At 41.8% G+C, this 13,441-nt stretch overlaps 1 protein-coding gene across 6 annotated transcripts in view; it reads right to left on the reverse strand.

The window, feature by feature from the left end:
• Positions 1 to 13,441, reverse strand: part of MAP3K15 (mitogen-activated protein kinase kinase kinase 15) — a 121,557-nt gene that overhangs the window by 40,405 nt on the left and 67,711 nt on the right. For all 6 annotated transcript variants that reach the window (XR_011324924.1, XM_069784784.1, XM_069784787.1 and 3 more), the window contains 7 exons: positions 12,914 to 13,044; positions 12,520 to 12,625; positions 9,009 to 9,166; positions 5,123 to 5,306; positions 2,849 to 3,026; positions 1,922 to 2,096; positions 34 to 219 (listed from right to left, as the gene is read on the reverse strand). Coding sequence is in view for 5 of the 6 variants with exons in the window: in XM_069784784.1 (XP_069640885.1) it covers positions 34 to 219; positions 1,922 to 2,096; positions 2,849 to 3,026; positions 5,123 to 5,306; positions 9,009 to 9,166; positions 12,520 to 12,625; positions 12,914 to 13,044 (1,118 nt within the window). In the remaining variant the exon portion in view is untranslated. The remainder of the gene's footprint in view (positions 1 to 33; positions 220 to 1,921; positions 2,097 to 2,848; positions 3,027 to 5,122; positions 5,307 to 9,008; positions 9,167 to 12,519; positions 12,626 to 12,913; positions 13,045 to 13,441) is intronic.

The raw sequence follows: 13,441 nt of genomic DNA on the forward strand, positions 1-13,441 counted from the left end.
TCCTCTCCCCCTCGTGCTAGGCAAGGAACTCACCGCATCCTGAAATCCAAACAGCACCAGATGAATCTGATTGATGGAAGTACTGTCAAAATCCAAATCCATTTTCAACTTGGATATGGTAGAAGCCATCACTCTCTGCTCAGGAGAGCGTATGAAGTCCCTTAAAATCCCAATAATTTGCTTGATGTGGGCCACTGAAAGTTGCAGTTCTTCAGAGCTCTGGAGAATAGATAATGAATGTATATCAAGTAAATCCCAGAGTCATTAAACATCTAGTTATTAGCATTAATTTTTTTAGGGGTCAATTTATAGTTTTGCCCATTTATATTTCACACTGATGCACAGAAATCACAGAACTTTTGTTTCTGCAAAGCCTTTATTTTCTACCTTTTTCTAACTACAGTTTTTTTAGTAGTAATTCCTATTTTCCAAAAAATAAATTAAGTCTAATGCTACAAAGGGAAGAGTGTCCAGATAATACCTATACATGTCTGCAATATACTGCAGAGGGCAGCTCTCCTCCATAAAAACTGCAGAGTGAATTGATAAGAGACCCAAATTCTTTAGATGCTATCCTTTCAATAAGCTGAATCTGGACTTGTACCCAATTACGCTGACATTTGATTTCCTTAGGCAAAAAAATGTTTATAGATGCATTTAACATAAGTCAGGGAAAGGTCTAAGATTACACAGTGGTAGGACTCAAGTGTTCACTCTACGATTTGCCATCCATAACCCCTGCAGTTAAAGCCATCCAAGTGCCAGTGAGACCATAACCCCTGCAGTTAAAGCCATCCAAGTGCCAGTGAGATCAACGACCTGTATAATTAAAGGTAAAGGGAGAAGTATTCCAGAAATTATGGAAAAGAGATGGTTACAGCAGTGCTGCAAAACAGCTGGAGAGTGAGGTAGGACTTGCTGTTACTAAATAATCCTTCTTTATCCCGGCAAATATTTAGAGCCCTGGTTATCTCTGACTGAGATCTCACCTGTGAATTTTAGTCCTCCGTAAGGCTATTTTGCAGTTCAAGCTCAGAGCAGAAATTTGATTGTGGGCCTTTCTCTGGGGCCTGTAGAGCTCTCTGGGAGCCCCCCCCAGGTCTGAGGCAAGCTGATCTGCACCATGAGGCGGTTTGGAGGGGAGTGAGTGATGGGGAGAAGTAAACCCCTGCGCTGCGTGGAGCCAGCTGCCCACGCCGGGCTCGGACGGAGCTGCCCCGGGAGCAGCAGGGCCCTGGCCACGGTGCTGTGCCTGCCTTTGCTCCGAGACTGACGGCGGACCGGGATCCCACAACAAGAGTCAGCAGGCTAAGTCCAGGTGAAAAACCACAGCTTGATAAGAACAGGTAATGTCAGTGGCACATCAGAAGCAGACATGAAGAAGAGGCTGAGCAATCAACTCTTACTGGTGTGTGGCATTGCTTGGCTACGGGCTAACTGAACACATGATTTTTCTTGCTCCTCTTTACAGTCACTAAACCTTCCCGCTCAACCCTTCCCTCTACAGAAATCTACCTTGGCTTTTTTAAGATTCGTGTACTGTGTTCTTGGCATCTAGTTTACATATATTTTGAATTAAAAATCATTAATCGGTTCTCTGTCCTTAAAGCAAATCATACATATTACTACCCAGTGTTCCATTTCCATGTCTTTAAAACCCAAAACAAACCACATAACCCCCCCCAAACCACCAACCTCAGCCCCCCCCAACCCCACACCAAATGCCCCAAGAGCCCAGCAGTGAGCAAAAGGCAGTGTTTGCTGTCCGTTCAGGCAACAGCAAAGGGCTCACACAGTTACAGGTCTCCGAGATTAAAGATGTTCAGAAGGAACAATCCAAGCACCTTCATTTATTAGTTTTCAGAAAAGCCATACTACTGCCTGGCTTGTCAGGGGAAAAGGAAAGCTGAACTGAAATTACCTGTGCAATACAGTCCTGCAAATTGGAAGCAACTTTGTTCTGTTCTTCCTTAAGGATTTTATATAGGATCGCCCGCCGTTCACTGTCCTTCCGCAGCAGAAACAGACCGGAATCCTTGTCTTCAAGGGAAGGAGAGGTGCTCCTGTCCTCAGAGGCCAAGCCCTCATCAGGCACACTGCGTCAGCAGCCAGGCCCCGCGTGCAAGAGAGACCTCAGCGTTAGCAACACGGCAGTACTGTCAGAAGTGAGTAGGGATACTTCAGAGGTTAAAAAGTGAGTTAAACTGCAGCAGCGGATTGATCAGACTGTTGAACCCTAATTCTGAGACAGAAGATGGCTCAGATCCACAGCTGGTGTAAACCTCACTGAAGCCAAAAGCACAAGGCTGATTTCATCCCGCTGAGAAGCTGGCATTAATGTCAGCCAGCACTGGTTCAGTTTTGGGGAGGAAAGCTGAAAACCCTGGACTGAGATAACTATTCACTTTTTCTGGCACCATACTGTAACATACTTATTTGGAAGTATATCCAAATATACTTCCAGAGAGCTTCATGCTCTCTGATCAGCAGAACTATCTTTCTGCTGCCCTTCTTTTGCCACATTTTTTTAATGAGTACATGGAAGTGTCAACTCTTCCGCTAACTCCAGAATCTATATCCACTCAGTCAATAAGACGACTGACATTTATTCACCAGGGAGGGAAAAGTATATAAATACATGGAAACCTTAAGGAGAAAGAATCATTTTTCATTAATTAAATATAGACAATATTTAAATTAACTGGTAACTTGCCTATGCAACTTGCTTGCTGTTTAACGCACCTGCTTATCTAGTCATTATATGAAAAAATTGCCCTGAGATAAAATATAATGTGAATTAAATCCACATAATCCCTCATGGGTATCAAGCAAAAAGCAAATGCTTTACCTTAGTAAATGGGAAATGGGATGCTTTGTCTGAATCTCTGAAATGGATCTCTTTGGCCTTTCAAAAAACACGTCATGCTGTACATCAGAGTCTGGCGAAATGGAGCCATGCTCACTGCTGCTACTGCCAGCCTGTTCTCCATGGATTGGCAGCGGGAGGGATGTATTACGATTGTGATCTGGGAACAGACATTGTAAAGCATGTAAGAGCACTAGGCAGGAAAGGGCAATGTGCTTAAAACAGCCACGATCATCTTCAGTGATATCAAGACCTCATTTTGCAAAATGGCTGAAAGAGAGCTAACCTTGTTGATAGAAAGCAGCAATACAACTCAAAACGCAATAAAAGGTGTGAACGAGCTAACTGCTGAACCCAAAGATAGCAAAGCAGCTAGATACTCATGAAATGCCATTTTGTTACCCTCTCTTGCACACACACACACACACATATATATACACACACACTCCCCGTTAGTGCTGGTACAACTAGATATACAGCTGTTTAAAGAGCCTGAATCGAACCCATAGGTTACCGTTGGCTGCTCCACCAGCCATACACATCTCTAAGCAGAGAGCACTCTGCTACCCGCTCTCCTCATTTCCGCCTGTGTTAATGGACATATATTTGCTCCCTCTCCAATACCCGAGGCATCTGCCTCGCTCACATGTCCCCTTGTGAGAACTGGTTCAAGACGTCTCGGCAGTACAGAAAATTGAAAGTTGCTGTCCTGAGAGTAAGGGCCGAGATTTGCTCTGGGCTGCCTTCATTATTGGAAAGAAAAAAGGGGTAGAGACAGGATGGAAAGATGGAGGCAAAGGGGCAGAGGGAGGAGACGGAGTGAACTGCCGCAGCCAAGATCATGGCACCTGCTGGGCCAGGACCTGCCTTCGGCCCCCAAACCCCCTTGGAGATGGCTGCAGCAGCCAACACGGCTGCCCCCAGCCGCGGCACACGCTCGGCTGCAGCTGCGTTGCCCTTCCCTCCCTCACCCAACAGACAGTTCTCGTACATTCGCCCGCTCTGCTCGCGTCCGCGGCCGTCACGGAGCTTGCCTCTCACGGCAGCCCAGTGCTTAACCCATCTGAAGGAGCTCCATAACCCCAGCAACGCGCGGGAGAAGAGGAGAAAGGAGGAAGGCAGGAGGAGGGAGGGGGTGCAGAAGACAGCTGCGGCTCCCCTGGTATTTGAGAAGGAGCCCATCGCTCCCAGGGCAGCTAACGAGGCAAGCTCCTCCCTTTCTAATGCCAGGCGGTTTTTGCAGAACATGTCCTCAGGCAAGGGCTGAAAAGCCAACAAGAGAAGGTCGTTGCAGCAGGGCAGAAGGCCACAGCCTGCCCACAGCTCCCAACGCTGCGCCCGGGCTGAGCAGGGCGAGCGGTCCCGTCACGCAGGGGTGGCAGTCCTCGGTGCCCCTCAGGACAAGAGAGGATGCCCGTTTGCTTGCCGAAACCAAGGCAGCCAGGCGTTGTAAATTCTTGGCTAGTTTTTCCCCTTAGAATTCCATTCTTTCAAATGTTCCTTGCTGAGGGGGAAAAAAGCTCAAAAAGGGAAGCAATTCGATGTGCATTGGGAGCGTGTGCATGTGTGTGTGCAGACTGGGGAAAGAAGCAGCAAGACCAATGGCTTTGCCTGTTTTTCAATGGACAGTCCCTTCAAACACTAACAATTTATTTGGCAGGTCTGTATTAAGGTTTATTATCCTATCACTGAGAAAGTGGCTGATATGTTGCAGGGGGAGGGGGAGGAATACACTAGGCAGATAAAACAAAATGACCCACTAAACAGCTACTTCAGCTCACATGTGGCAAATTTCCAAGTTACATTTCAAGTCTGAAAATGCTGACCCATGTAGACCCGAACACCTAATAGACCCACATTTTCAGGTGCCAAACACCTACTCTATAAATAAACACATATCTCTGAAGTGTATGTAACTGTGACTCTAAAATGCAGAATTGCTTTGGAAAGTCTTCACCAAATGTCGTTTTTCTAACTTTAATTTACTATAAATGAGGCGTTTACTTCTGGGGAAAGGAAAAATGGGATTGGGAGGTTTCACCAAGCAAAACACAAAATAAGCAAGACACCATATTTTGTGGGAATTATTAAATTTAAGTATGTCTAATTAAAATCACAGGCACTTTCAACAGTTGAGTTCCTGCTGCTTTCCTGGCACAAGAAATGTCCTTTGTAAAAGAGAGTGCTTAATGATTCCAATCTTTTATATAACACTTAATGATGATGTTGACTTGGATTTGGCTGATAATTCCTTACCTGAAGGCTTGAATGCAATTCTGCTTTTCTTGCCCTTGTTTACTTGTTTCAGGAAGGAATCTCTGAGCAAATCAGATGCTGTAACACGTTTACTAGGATCAGGTTCGAAACAGAGCAAAATAAAGGCCCTCGTTTCAGCAGACAGTGATTCTGGAATTTCAGGATGAATCTTAAACATCCCAACCTGCAAGTAAAACAAAAATACAAATTATTTATACTAAACAACTGCAAGGGGACCGTGGGCCAAAGCTTTCTTACAGTATGATCTCTCACGCTCTCGCTGACTCTCACGGAAAAGGAGCCATCCAGGTACCCACACAAAGCAGTGAAGTGCAACAAGGTTCTAATCCTGTTTTTTACTTCATTGCAAACACAGTATGAATATCAATGTGGTATTATGCAAATGTCAAGCTATGGATGTATCCAACCATCTACCTTCAGGCAATCTCGGGATCCGGGCATTACCCACACCAAGTGCTTCAAATGCTGCTCATCCTACTAAGCCACAAATCCCTCCAGCTATTGCATACGCTTCCCATCACCCCTGCCCAGTACTGTGTGTCTCAGCTGCTGACTCCTCCAGCACATTCGTGCCCAGGAACAGGAATAACTTCCTCCTCCAGCACCGACGGCCTGGGGGCTGCACCTGTTCTGCTCCTGCCGCTGCCAAATTTCCTTGTGCAAATGCTCACGATGACCTTGCCAGACCTTGTCACCACCCCCGGCACTCGGGCCACATGTCTTCCCCAGCCTTTCGGTGTTATTTAACCGAAAATCACATGATGTCCAAAGGTTTAACAAGACCTCCACTCTTTAAGTAATGAAAAACGTGCTTCTACAGGTTGCTCCCTAGTGATTTTTCCAGCTCCTTCACTGCCGCCTTATTCTCCAATGCCAATCTGGCATGAATGTTTTGAAGCGAGAGCTGTGTAACACATGTGCACTGTATGGCATGTATCTGGCAAGATTATGGCTTGTAGTCTCAGCATCTTTACATAAAACAGGCTCTGGAGAACAAGCAGAAAGATAGTGGCCACAAGGGAGATAGCAGCCCAGCAGTTAAACAAGTGCCAGCTGCTTTTAAATAATCTCATTATACAGCTACACTAACACGCTGTGGCACCATTAGGCACTCACAATAGTGGTTCAGCTTCAACGCAAGCTGAAGCAAAAAATGCTGAGCAGCCGTGCTTATGTTTGAACGACAGTGCTGAATATAAAATGCTAATAATGCATTAAAGGCCTCCAAACCATGACTCTAAGCACATTCAAAACTCAGTATTTCCCTCACGTAATGTTTTCAATATATGCAACTTGCTAACCTCTACAATTAAATTGATGTATTTAATAAAGAAATGGAATAAATAAATAAGTAAACTGATGTTATGTCCTGTCAGCAGGCTACAACATCTATACATTTACTTTGTCTGACAGAGCATCTTTATCTGATTTGTAAAACTCCACATGCATTGTGGACAGTGCTTTACAAATGGGGTATATAGTTTCACTACTTCAAATTTTTGCTCTGGAGCAGAGGAGACAGCCACCTGCTTGCCGTGCTCTGACAACTGCTCTCGCCGTGTCTGTCTCCACGGCCAGCCCACTCCTCCTTGTGCGGTCTGGGGATGGGCTCCCAGGCCAGCTTCAGCTGGGGCAGCATCACGACTGAGAGCACTCTGGTGCCAGGTTATTCCCTTACGCACTAAACAAAACCCAGGACAGTCCAGAACGGGACCAGGAGATTTGAATGCACGTCTCTGATCCTATCTTAATCTCTGTGGCTCAAGGGGAATAAGTTTTGTCGCAAGCACCCAGAAACACCGTGGCGACATTAGTTTACTTTATCTCCACTGAATGCCATTTGTTTGCACTCCTTTCACATGGAACCAGATGCACACCTACTATGCTCATAGATGAAATACCACACAACGTACACTCAGCCAGGAATTATTTCCAGTTCTCGGCTCACCCTGGCCCCTTTTCTCTACTTTGTCCAACTCTTTGGCCATTTGCAGTTTCAATAGTGACTGCACAGCCAGACTTAGACCTTCTCTCTCCTTGCCTGCCCTCTGCACAACAGAGTGTGCATGTGTGGAGATGGGGACATCACAAGTTTGATATCCCAAGTTTTTCAGGCTTCTGTTCTTTTTACATGCCTGCCCAGCCAGCCTGCTTCATTTCTGGCTTCAAACCTAGCTTCCAGCTTGCTTACCTTTATTACGCAGCAAAAAGAAACCACAGCTTGCAATTTATGGTGCCCAGCAAGAGGCAGTTCCAAGCAGGTGCCAGCAGAGCCAAGAAACAGAAAACAGAACTGAATGCCTGACACAGTCTGCAATAACAACGCTAAAAACTGCCACATCCTTGAAGAAAGAAGGTGAAGAAATGTATTCTGAGACTTCAGAAAACAGCCCTGTGGCCGGGAAGCGCTAACGGGCAGGACGCAGGGCCACGCACAGCCCTGCCGGAGCTCATCGAGCACCTGGGACTGAACCAGCGCTTCCTGACCGTTCAACGCACCATGCTGAAAAATAAGACATGTAACTCACATAACGGTTCAACTACATGCCAGACATACAAGAGGAAAAGGCATCTGCCAGAAGAACCGTATCTGACATTTACAGCGATGTGGGAAAAAGTCTCTTTCCGCGGCTCCCTCGGGAAAGCTTTAGTGAACTAAAGCATGTTCACCCAGGCATCTTCTTTTGAGGTAGTGTCATAAGCTGACAGCACCAAGGTGACATATGATACCATTGAAATAACTACATCAAAACCCATAACCATCCCTTTCTTTGCCTTTTAGCTGTGGTGCATGGGACAACTCACAGGCCTAGGACAATACGTGGTGTTACGTGCCATGCTGAATTGCAGCCCAGCTTACTATACTTACTGATAAACATCCAATTTTGCTACTGTGGTTCCATTAATAATTATACTAATGCTCACACAGTGACTTTCAACAACATACACAAAAGAATTAAGAATATTGATAATTTAAAGCAGTTTGCCGAGTTATGGATGTGACATTTTTCCCCATTATAAGAATGAGGACCCTGAAGCATAAGTGAAAACTTAAGTACATTTCTAAAGGTCTACTGCAAGTCAGTGGAAGAACCAAAAATTTTCAGTCTGCATATTTGACACATTATCACATCATAGCTTTTACACTACTGTTATTTTCAGAGTTAGAACAAGTAACTTTTTTCAAATACATTTATTATCAAAACTATCTGAAGCATTCTCTTCTCAAGTGTTAATTTGTGCATTTGAAAACAGATACACCAAGAGAAAGAGAGTACTAGAGGAAATAGTTTACCAAGGAGGTAGCTTTGATCCAAAGGACTTCGGACTTAAAATAGAGTATTTTACTCCTTCAGTACATACCAGAAATCCTGGGAAGTTACCCCCCTTCCACCATAGCTTCCTACCACGTTGCAGAGACTGGGCCTTTGAAAGACAAGGCAAGGCAAACAGATACTCTGGGAGGGAGGCTTATAAAGACTTAAAGGACACAAGTAACTTGGTTGTCATTATTGGAGAGACTGGTTGCCAAGAAGGAAATCATAAACCAAGAGCAGGAGATGATAGAAGTAAGAAGGTAGAGAATACTAGTCTTCATAAGCCTTCACTCATTTTTCAGGTTGCTGCTCTGACTCATGACCTATTTCCAGCACAAAAATAAATGATTACCCCCTAGAGCAATACAGCTTAGAGCAAAAAAGTTTACTTAAAAGATTACTCAGTGAGACTTAAGAACACAGGTCAGACTGTGGCTTTGTACAAAACAACCCATATAACGAAAGATTACTACCAATTAAATTAATGTTAAAAAATTAAGTTAGAATTTGAAAATTCGTAAGCTCTATAGCAAAAAAGCTGTACTTACTTTAAACATTGCTGCTTGAGGCTCTCCTAGTTCATGAAATGGAGGTTTGCCTGTTGCCATTTCAATAATGGTACAACCTAGTGACCAGATATCAGCTGGTGCACCGTATCCTCGTGGTCCTTTATCGATGATTTCTGGAGCCATGTACTGCAAGGTTCCTAGTCAGGACAAAAAGAATAGTCAAGTGTTGCAGTCTTCATCCTTATTAGAGAGAATTAATACACCGCTAAGCAAGCCAAAAATTGTCAGATGTAACCTGTATAACCAAAATATTTGATTTCCCATATCACCACTGAAAACTAGACAGAAACTTATGTTTTAACATCTTTTCTATAAACTATCTTCTTCCCCCCTTTCTAATACAAGACTTCAAACTGTTGGAAGTATATTCACTACATAATCCAAAAACTTCCTCAGAACATGAAATTATATCAAACAACTTTTGCAGACACTAAATTGTAAAGATTAAGCATGTAAGAGGTGATGAAAACTCGCAAAGTGACAGATAGTCTTCATGAGAATAGTTTTTCATATGTTTACCCCTATAATGAGAATACTAGTGACAGGGAATTTCAAAAAGTTAGTTTGAAAAGAAGATATTTTTGTAAACATAAGATAATAAAGATAAAAATGTTTAAAAAAAAAAAAATCTCAAGTTTTACACAAAAAACAATCAAGGTTGTAATCAAGGTAAATCAATTACACAGTAACTAAAAAAATAAGGGAACCCATCATAAATTGCAATTCCAGGAAGTCTTTTGGATGTGCTTGGGATTTCTGACATCCAAGGTTAGCAAAAAAAAAAGAGAGAGAGAGTGAGAAATAAATCTATTGAAACTTCTAAAGCTATACATGGTGGCAAAATAAGATCCTACCTAAGCCAATAGTTGCCTCTTGACAGATGAATCTGAATGTCTCTAAAGTTTGCCTGTAGACAATCTGACTGTAATACCAGTTATAATACTGATAAATGAAAAGAAAAGTAAAAATGAAATAAAAGATGGTCAATTTGGAATCACTGATATTCAATCATATACTAACACAGCTAACAAGAGGTCTTTATAGGAAGACAGTCCACACCAACAACAGAAATCTATAGATGTTCTGAGGGTTCCAAACACTGCAGCACTTTCTCCACATGAATTCCCACCAGCTCTGTTACGACATCTTTAAATTAAATTATTGTTGTTCTTAAGAATACAATAAAATTACACTGTGGTAAAGCTGCGAACTATTAAGTAAAGGACATCTGGTGAAGATAAAAGGGACTGGATATTACTATGTTCATTAAATGTGACTGCTGTAGAACAAAAGTTCAAGCCACAGCTTTGCCCTCAGGCTGTGTGTCTTGAATGGAGGGATATAGCGTTTAAACCACTAGAAGACTGATTGTTCTGTCATGTGATAGTGTTACATAATGCCTAAAATCCACAGAGTCTAGGTACTGAGTTAAGGAACAAAACAAATTGGAAGAGACTTTTTAAGACCCTCTGGGCTATAGCTACCTGCATACTTATTTTAAATCTGGAATGAGAACTTAAGTAAAACCTTTATTCTTGTGTTCAGTTACATCTCTGAGGCACAAACAGGGCTGTAAACGTGCAAGAGAACAAAGAAGAAGGGCACAAGGAAAGATTTACCTCCTTTTATTACAGTATGGTGATTTTTCTTCAGGTACCATTTCTCCATATATCATCTCTAATAACAACCAGTTGCTAAAAAGCCACTAAGGAGTACATAAAACACAGGCAGACAGAATGATTTTCCTCTAGTATCTGCTCCAGCCATAATAGCAGTCAGCCATAACAGTGGCTTCCTGGGCTAAAATTAAATTTTGGACTATGACTTTTAATAGCTACAGGAGGGTCTTCCTCCATGACTTCAACTTTTACCTTATGGAACCCCTTTATATACTTAAAGTTTTCAGAATATCCTGTAGCAATGGGAGGCACAGTATAGCTATACATCACACCATGTGGAAGGGTAGTGCATCTCTTTCCCATGGAATGTAACTGTATTGAACCAGTCTAACAAAAATGGCAAGGACAAACATTGCAGGCAAAACCTGAAAATATTCTTTTCCAGATACCACAAGAGACCTGTATGTATTTGAGAATTATCCATCCAGTTGCATAAGCAAGATGATTCATGAGAAAATTATTTGTTGACTAATTTGCTTGGGAAAAAATGGTTAAATGCCTTAAAGGAATGCTTCAGAAGCCAGCATTTAACCAGCTCTTATGTATCTATCTGTTGTAGCATCTATAAACTGAATTACATCTATAAACCGAACTACAAACCTGCTTCTTGTAGTGCTTCATTCTTAACAAAACATTCAAATGCTGCATTTACGATTCCAAACTCGACAAATATTTTTTTTTCTTCCCTTTAAAGGACTCCTAACTTAACTTAATTTGATTCTAACTAAAATCTTTACAGCTTTGCAGGAAATAGATTTGTTTCAAATGCCTGCACCTGATGAGATATCTCATGAGCTATTGATGCAGACATCATATGCTGTGTTCAGATCATGATGTAATAGAGGCCCAGTTTCCAATTCACAAGCTTTGCTAATAATGAGTGAAAAAAAAAGCTTAGAAAGGTAAGTTATTTCAGAACTAATAATTTATTTTCAAGGCTTCCTTTCTAAGAAAGCTGGAGGAACTGCAGACTCCCCACCAGACAGGTAATGGAAAGCCTTGATTATCACTTAAATAGAGGTTGCTGTCTCCTGTCTTCCACATGACTGACGTCTGTGTCTGTGTACCATCTACTTAAACTGCAGGCCAGTATGAGGCTTGGGATTTGTGCTATCAGCCTATGCATATGGCCACATAACAATTGAAAAACATCGTGTTACCTATATCTGCACTGATAAAAGAACTGAGTAATTATGTGACCATATATTCATTTTTCAATGTGGAGTTTCAGCTGCTATTCAGCCAATTTTGTTTTCCCTGAATATTGCAAGTTTTTACTACCTTGTATATGAAAGCTTTTCTGTAACATACCAGCCTCGTATTTTCATGTAAACTATTCTTTTCACTGCTGGTAACACCAAGTTAGCCGGTTGGTTGGGTTTTATAATGAATGTCTCAAAACTGAAAGTATTTATAAGCTTGTGTTTGGTTTTCTGCACTTTTAAACATACTTCAAGAAAGTATGCATGAGTTACTAATACCAAGATTACTAAATTAAAAAGTTGCTGTATTCAAGTGTTTCCAGATGTAGTGGCAACAAATCAATTGCTACTTAATGAAAAACACTATGAAGAAAAACCATTATCCCATCACATTTAAGAAGATTTTAAAACAAAATAAAATGGAAGAAAATTACATTTAAAAAAAAGAAAAGAAAGATAGCAAGCCTGTGTTTATGGTAATCACACTCCCATTCACTCTTCCCTGAAAATACAGACCTAATCATCTTTTCATCACAAATCCAAAGAGCCTCTTGGCTCTAACTCTAAGTCAGTCACCAAAATCCTTATAAACTGCTGAATGAGTCTTACCTGTAAATGTTTCGGTGCATGGGTTGATTCCTGCCAGCCGTTTGGAAGTACCAAAGTCAGATATCTTTACTACACCACTATAGGTGTTCACCAAAACGTTATCCCCCTGTGGTTTGGATGTCAGAGAGAAAGGGGGAGTGGGGAGGAGAGACAGATGAGTACAGATTCCAAATCCCAATCTCAATACTCCTTCAAGTTTGCAGTTATCTTTGTAATATACCTTTCTACAAAGGTATTTTCCTGGAGCACCAGGGAGAAGGGGTTGTTTTATTCTTTCCTTTTGTTTTAAGCTTCCATGAAATCCTATTAAAAATTCTACTTAGGTTAGAGTAAAACTAACCGAAGTAAATAAGATAAAAAGCAATCACACAAGACACACTAAAGGAAAAATTACCTTTATATCTCTGTGTACAATCTGGTTCTCATGGAGATACTTAAGGCCTTCCAGAATCTGCTTGGTGTAAAATTTAATTGTAGGTTCTTTCATTGGGCCCCACTTAGATCTTAGGAGAGCTGAGAGGCTGCCTACAAGAGTTAGGAAGAAACTGTATCAAGATAGCAAAACTCCCAAATTAACATGAAACATTTAAGTCTGGATTCAGCCTTTGCTCAATATCCTAATGCAAGAGAAATGCAGTACTTATAATTAAGTCAAATTCTTCCTAGATACCTCAAAGCAAATAATTTGCTGCTGCTTTTGGCTGGTTATTTCTTTCTTGCCAGCTCAGCTTCCACCTCCATGGCAGGAATAAATGTTACGACAGGGCTGGATGCATCTCCCTCACTTCAGTCTAACAACTGTTGAGACTAGGACTAGCAACCATTCAGCCCTTAATGAAATGAAGACTAAAGGTAACACTGTATGATGTTATACACTATACTTCATGAACCACATGCATGTACAAAGAGAAGCTGATTTACT

This window comes from Haliaeetus albicilla, chromosome 6 (assembly GCF_947461875.1).
Source record: "Haliaeetus albicilla chromosome 6, bHalAlb1.1, whole genome shotgun sequence".
NCBI classification, from domain to species: Eukaryota; Metazoa; Chordata; class Aves; order Accipitriformes; family Accipitridae; genus Haliaeetus; species Haliaeetus albicilla.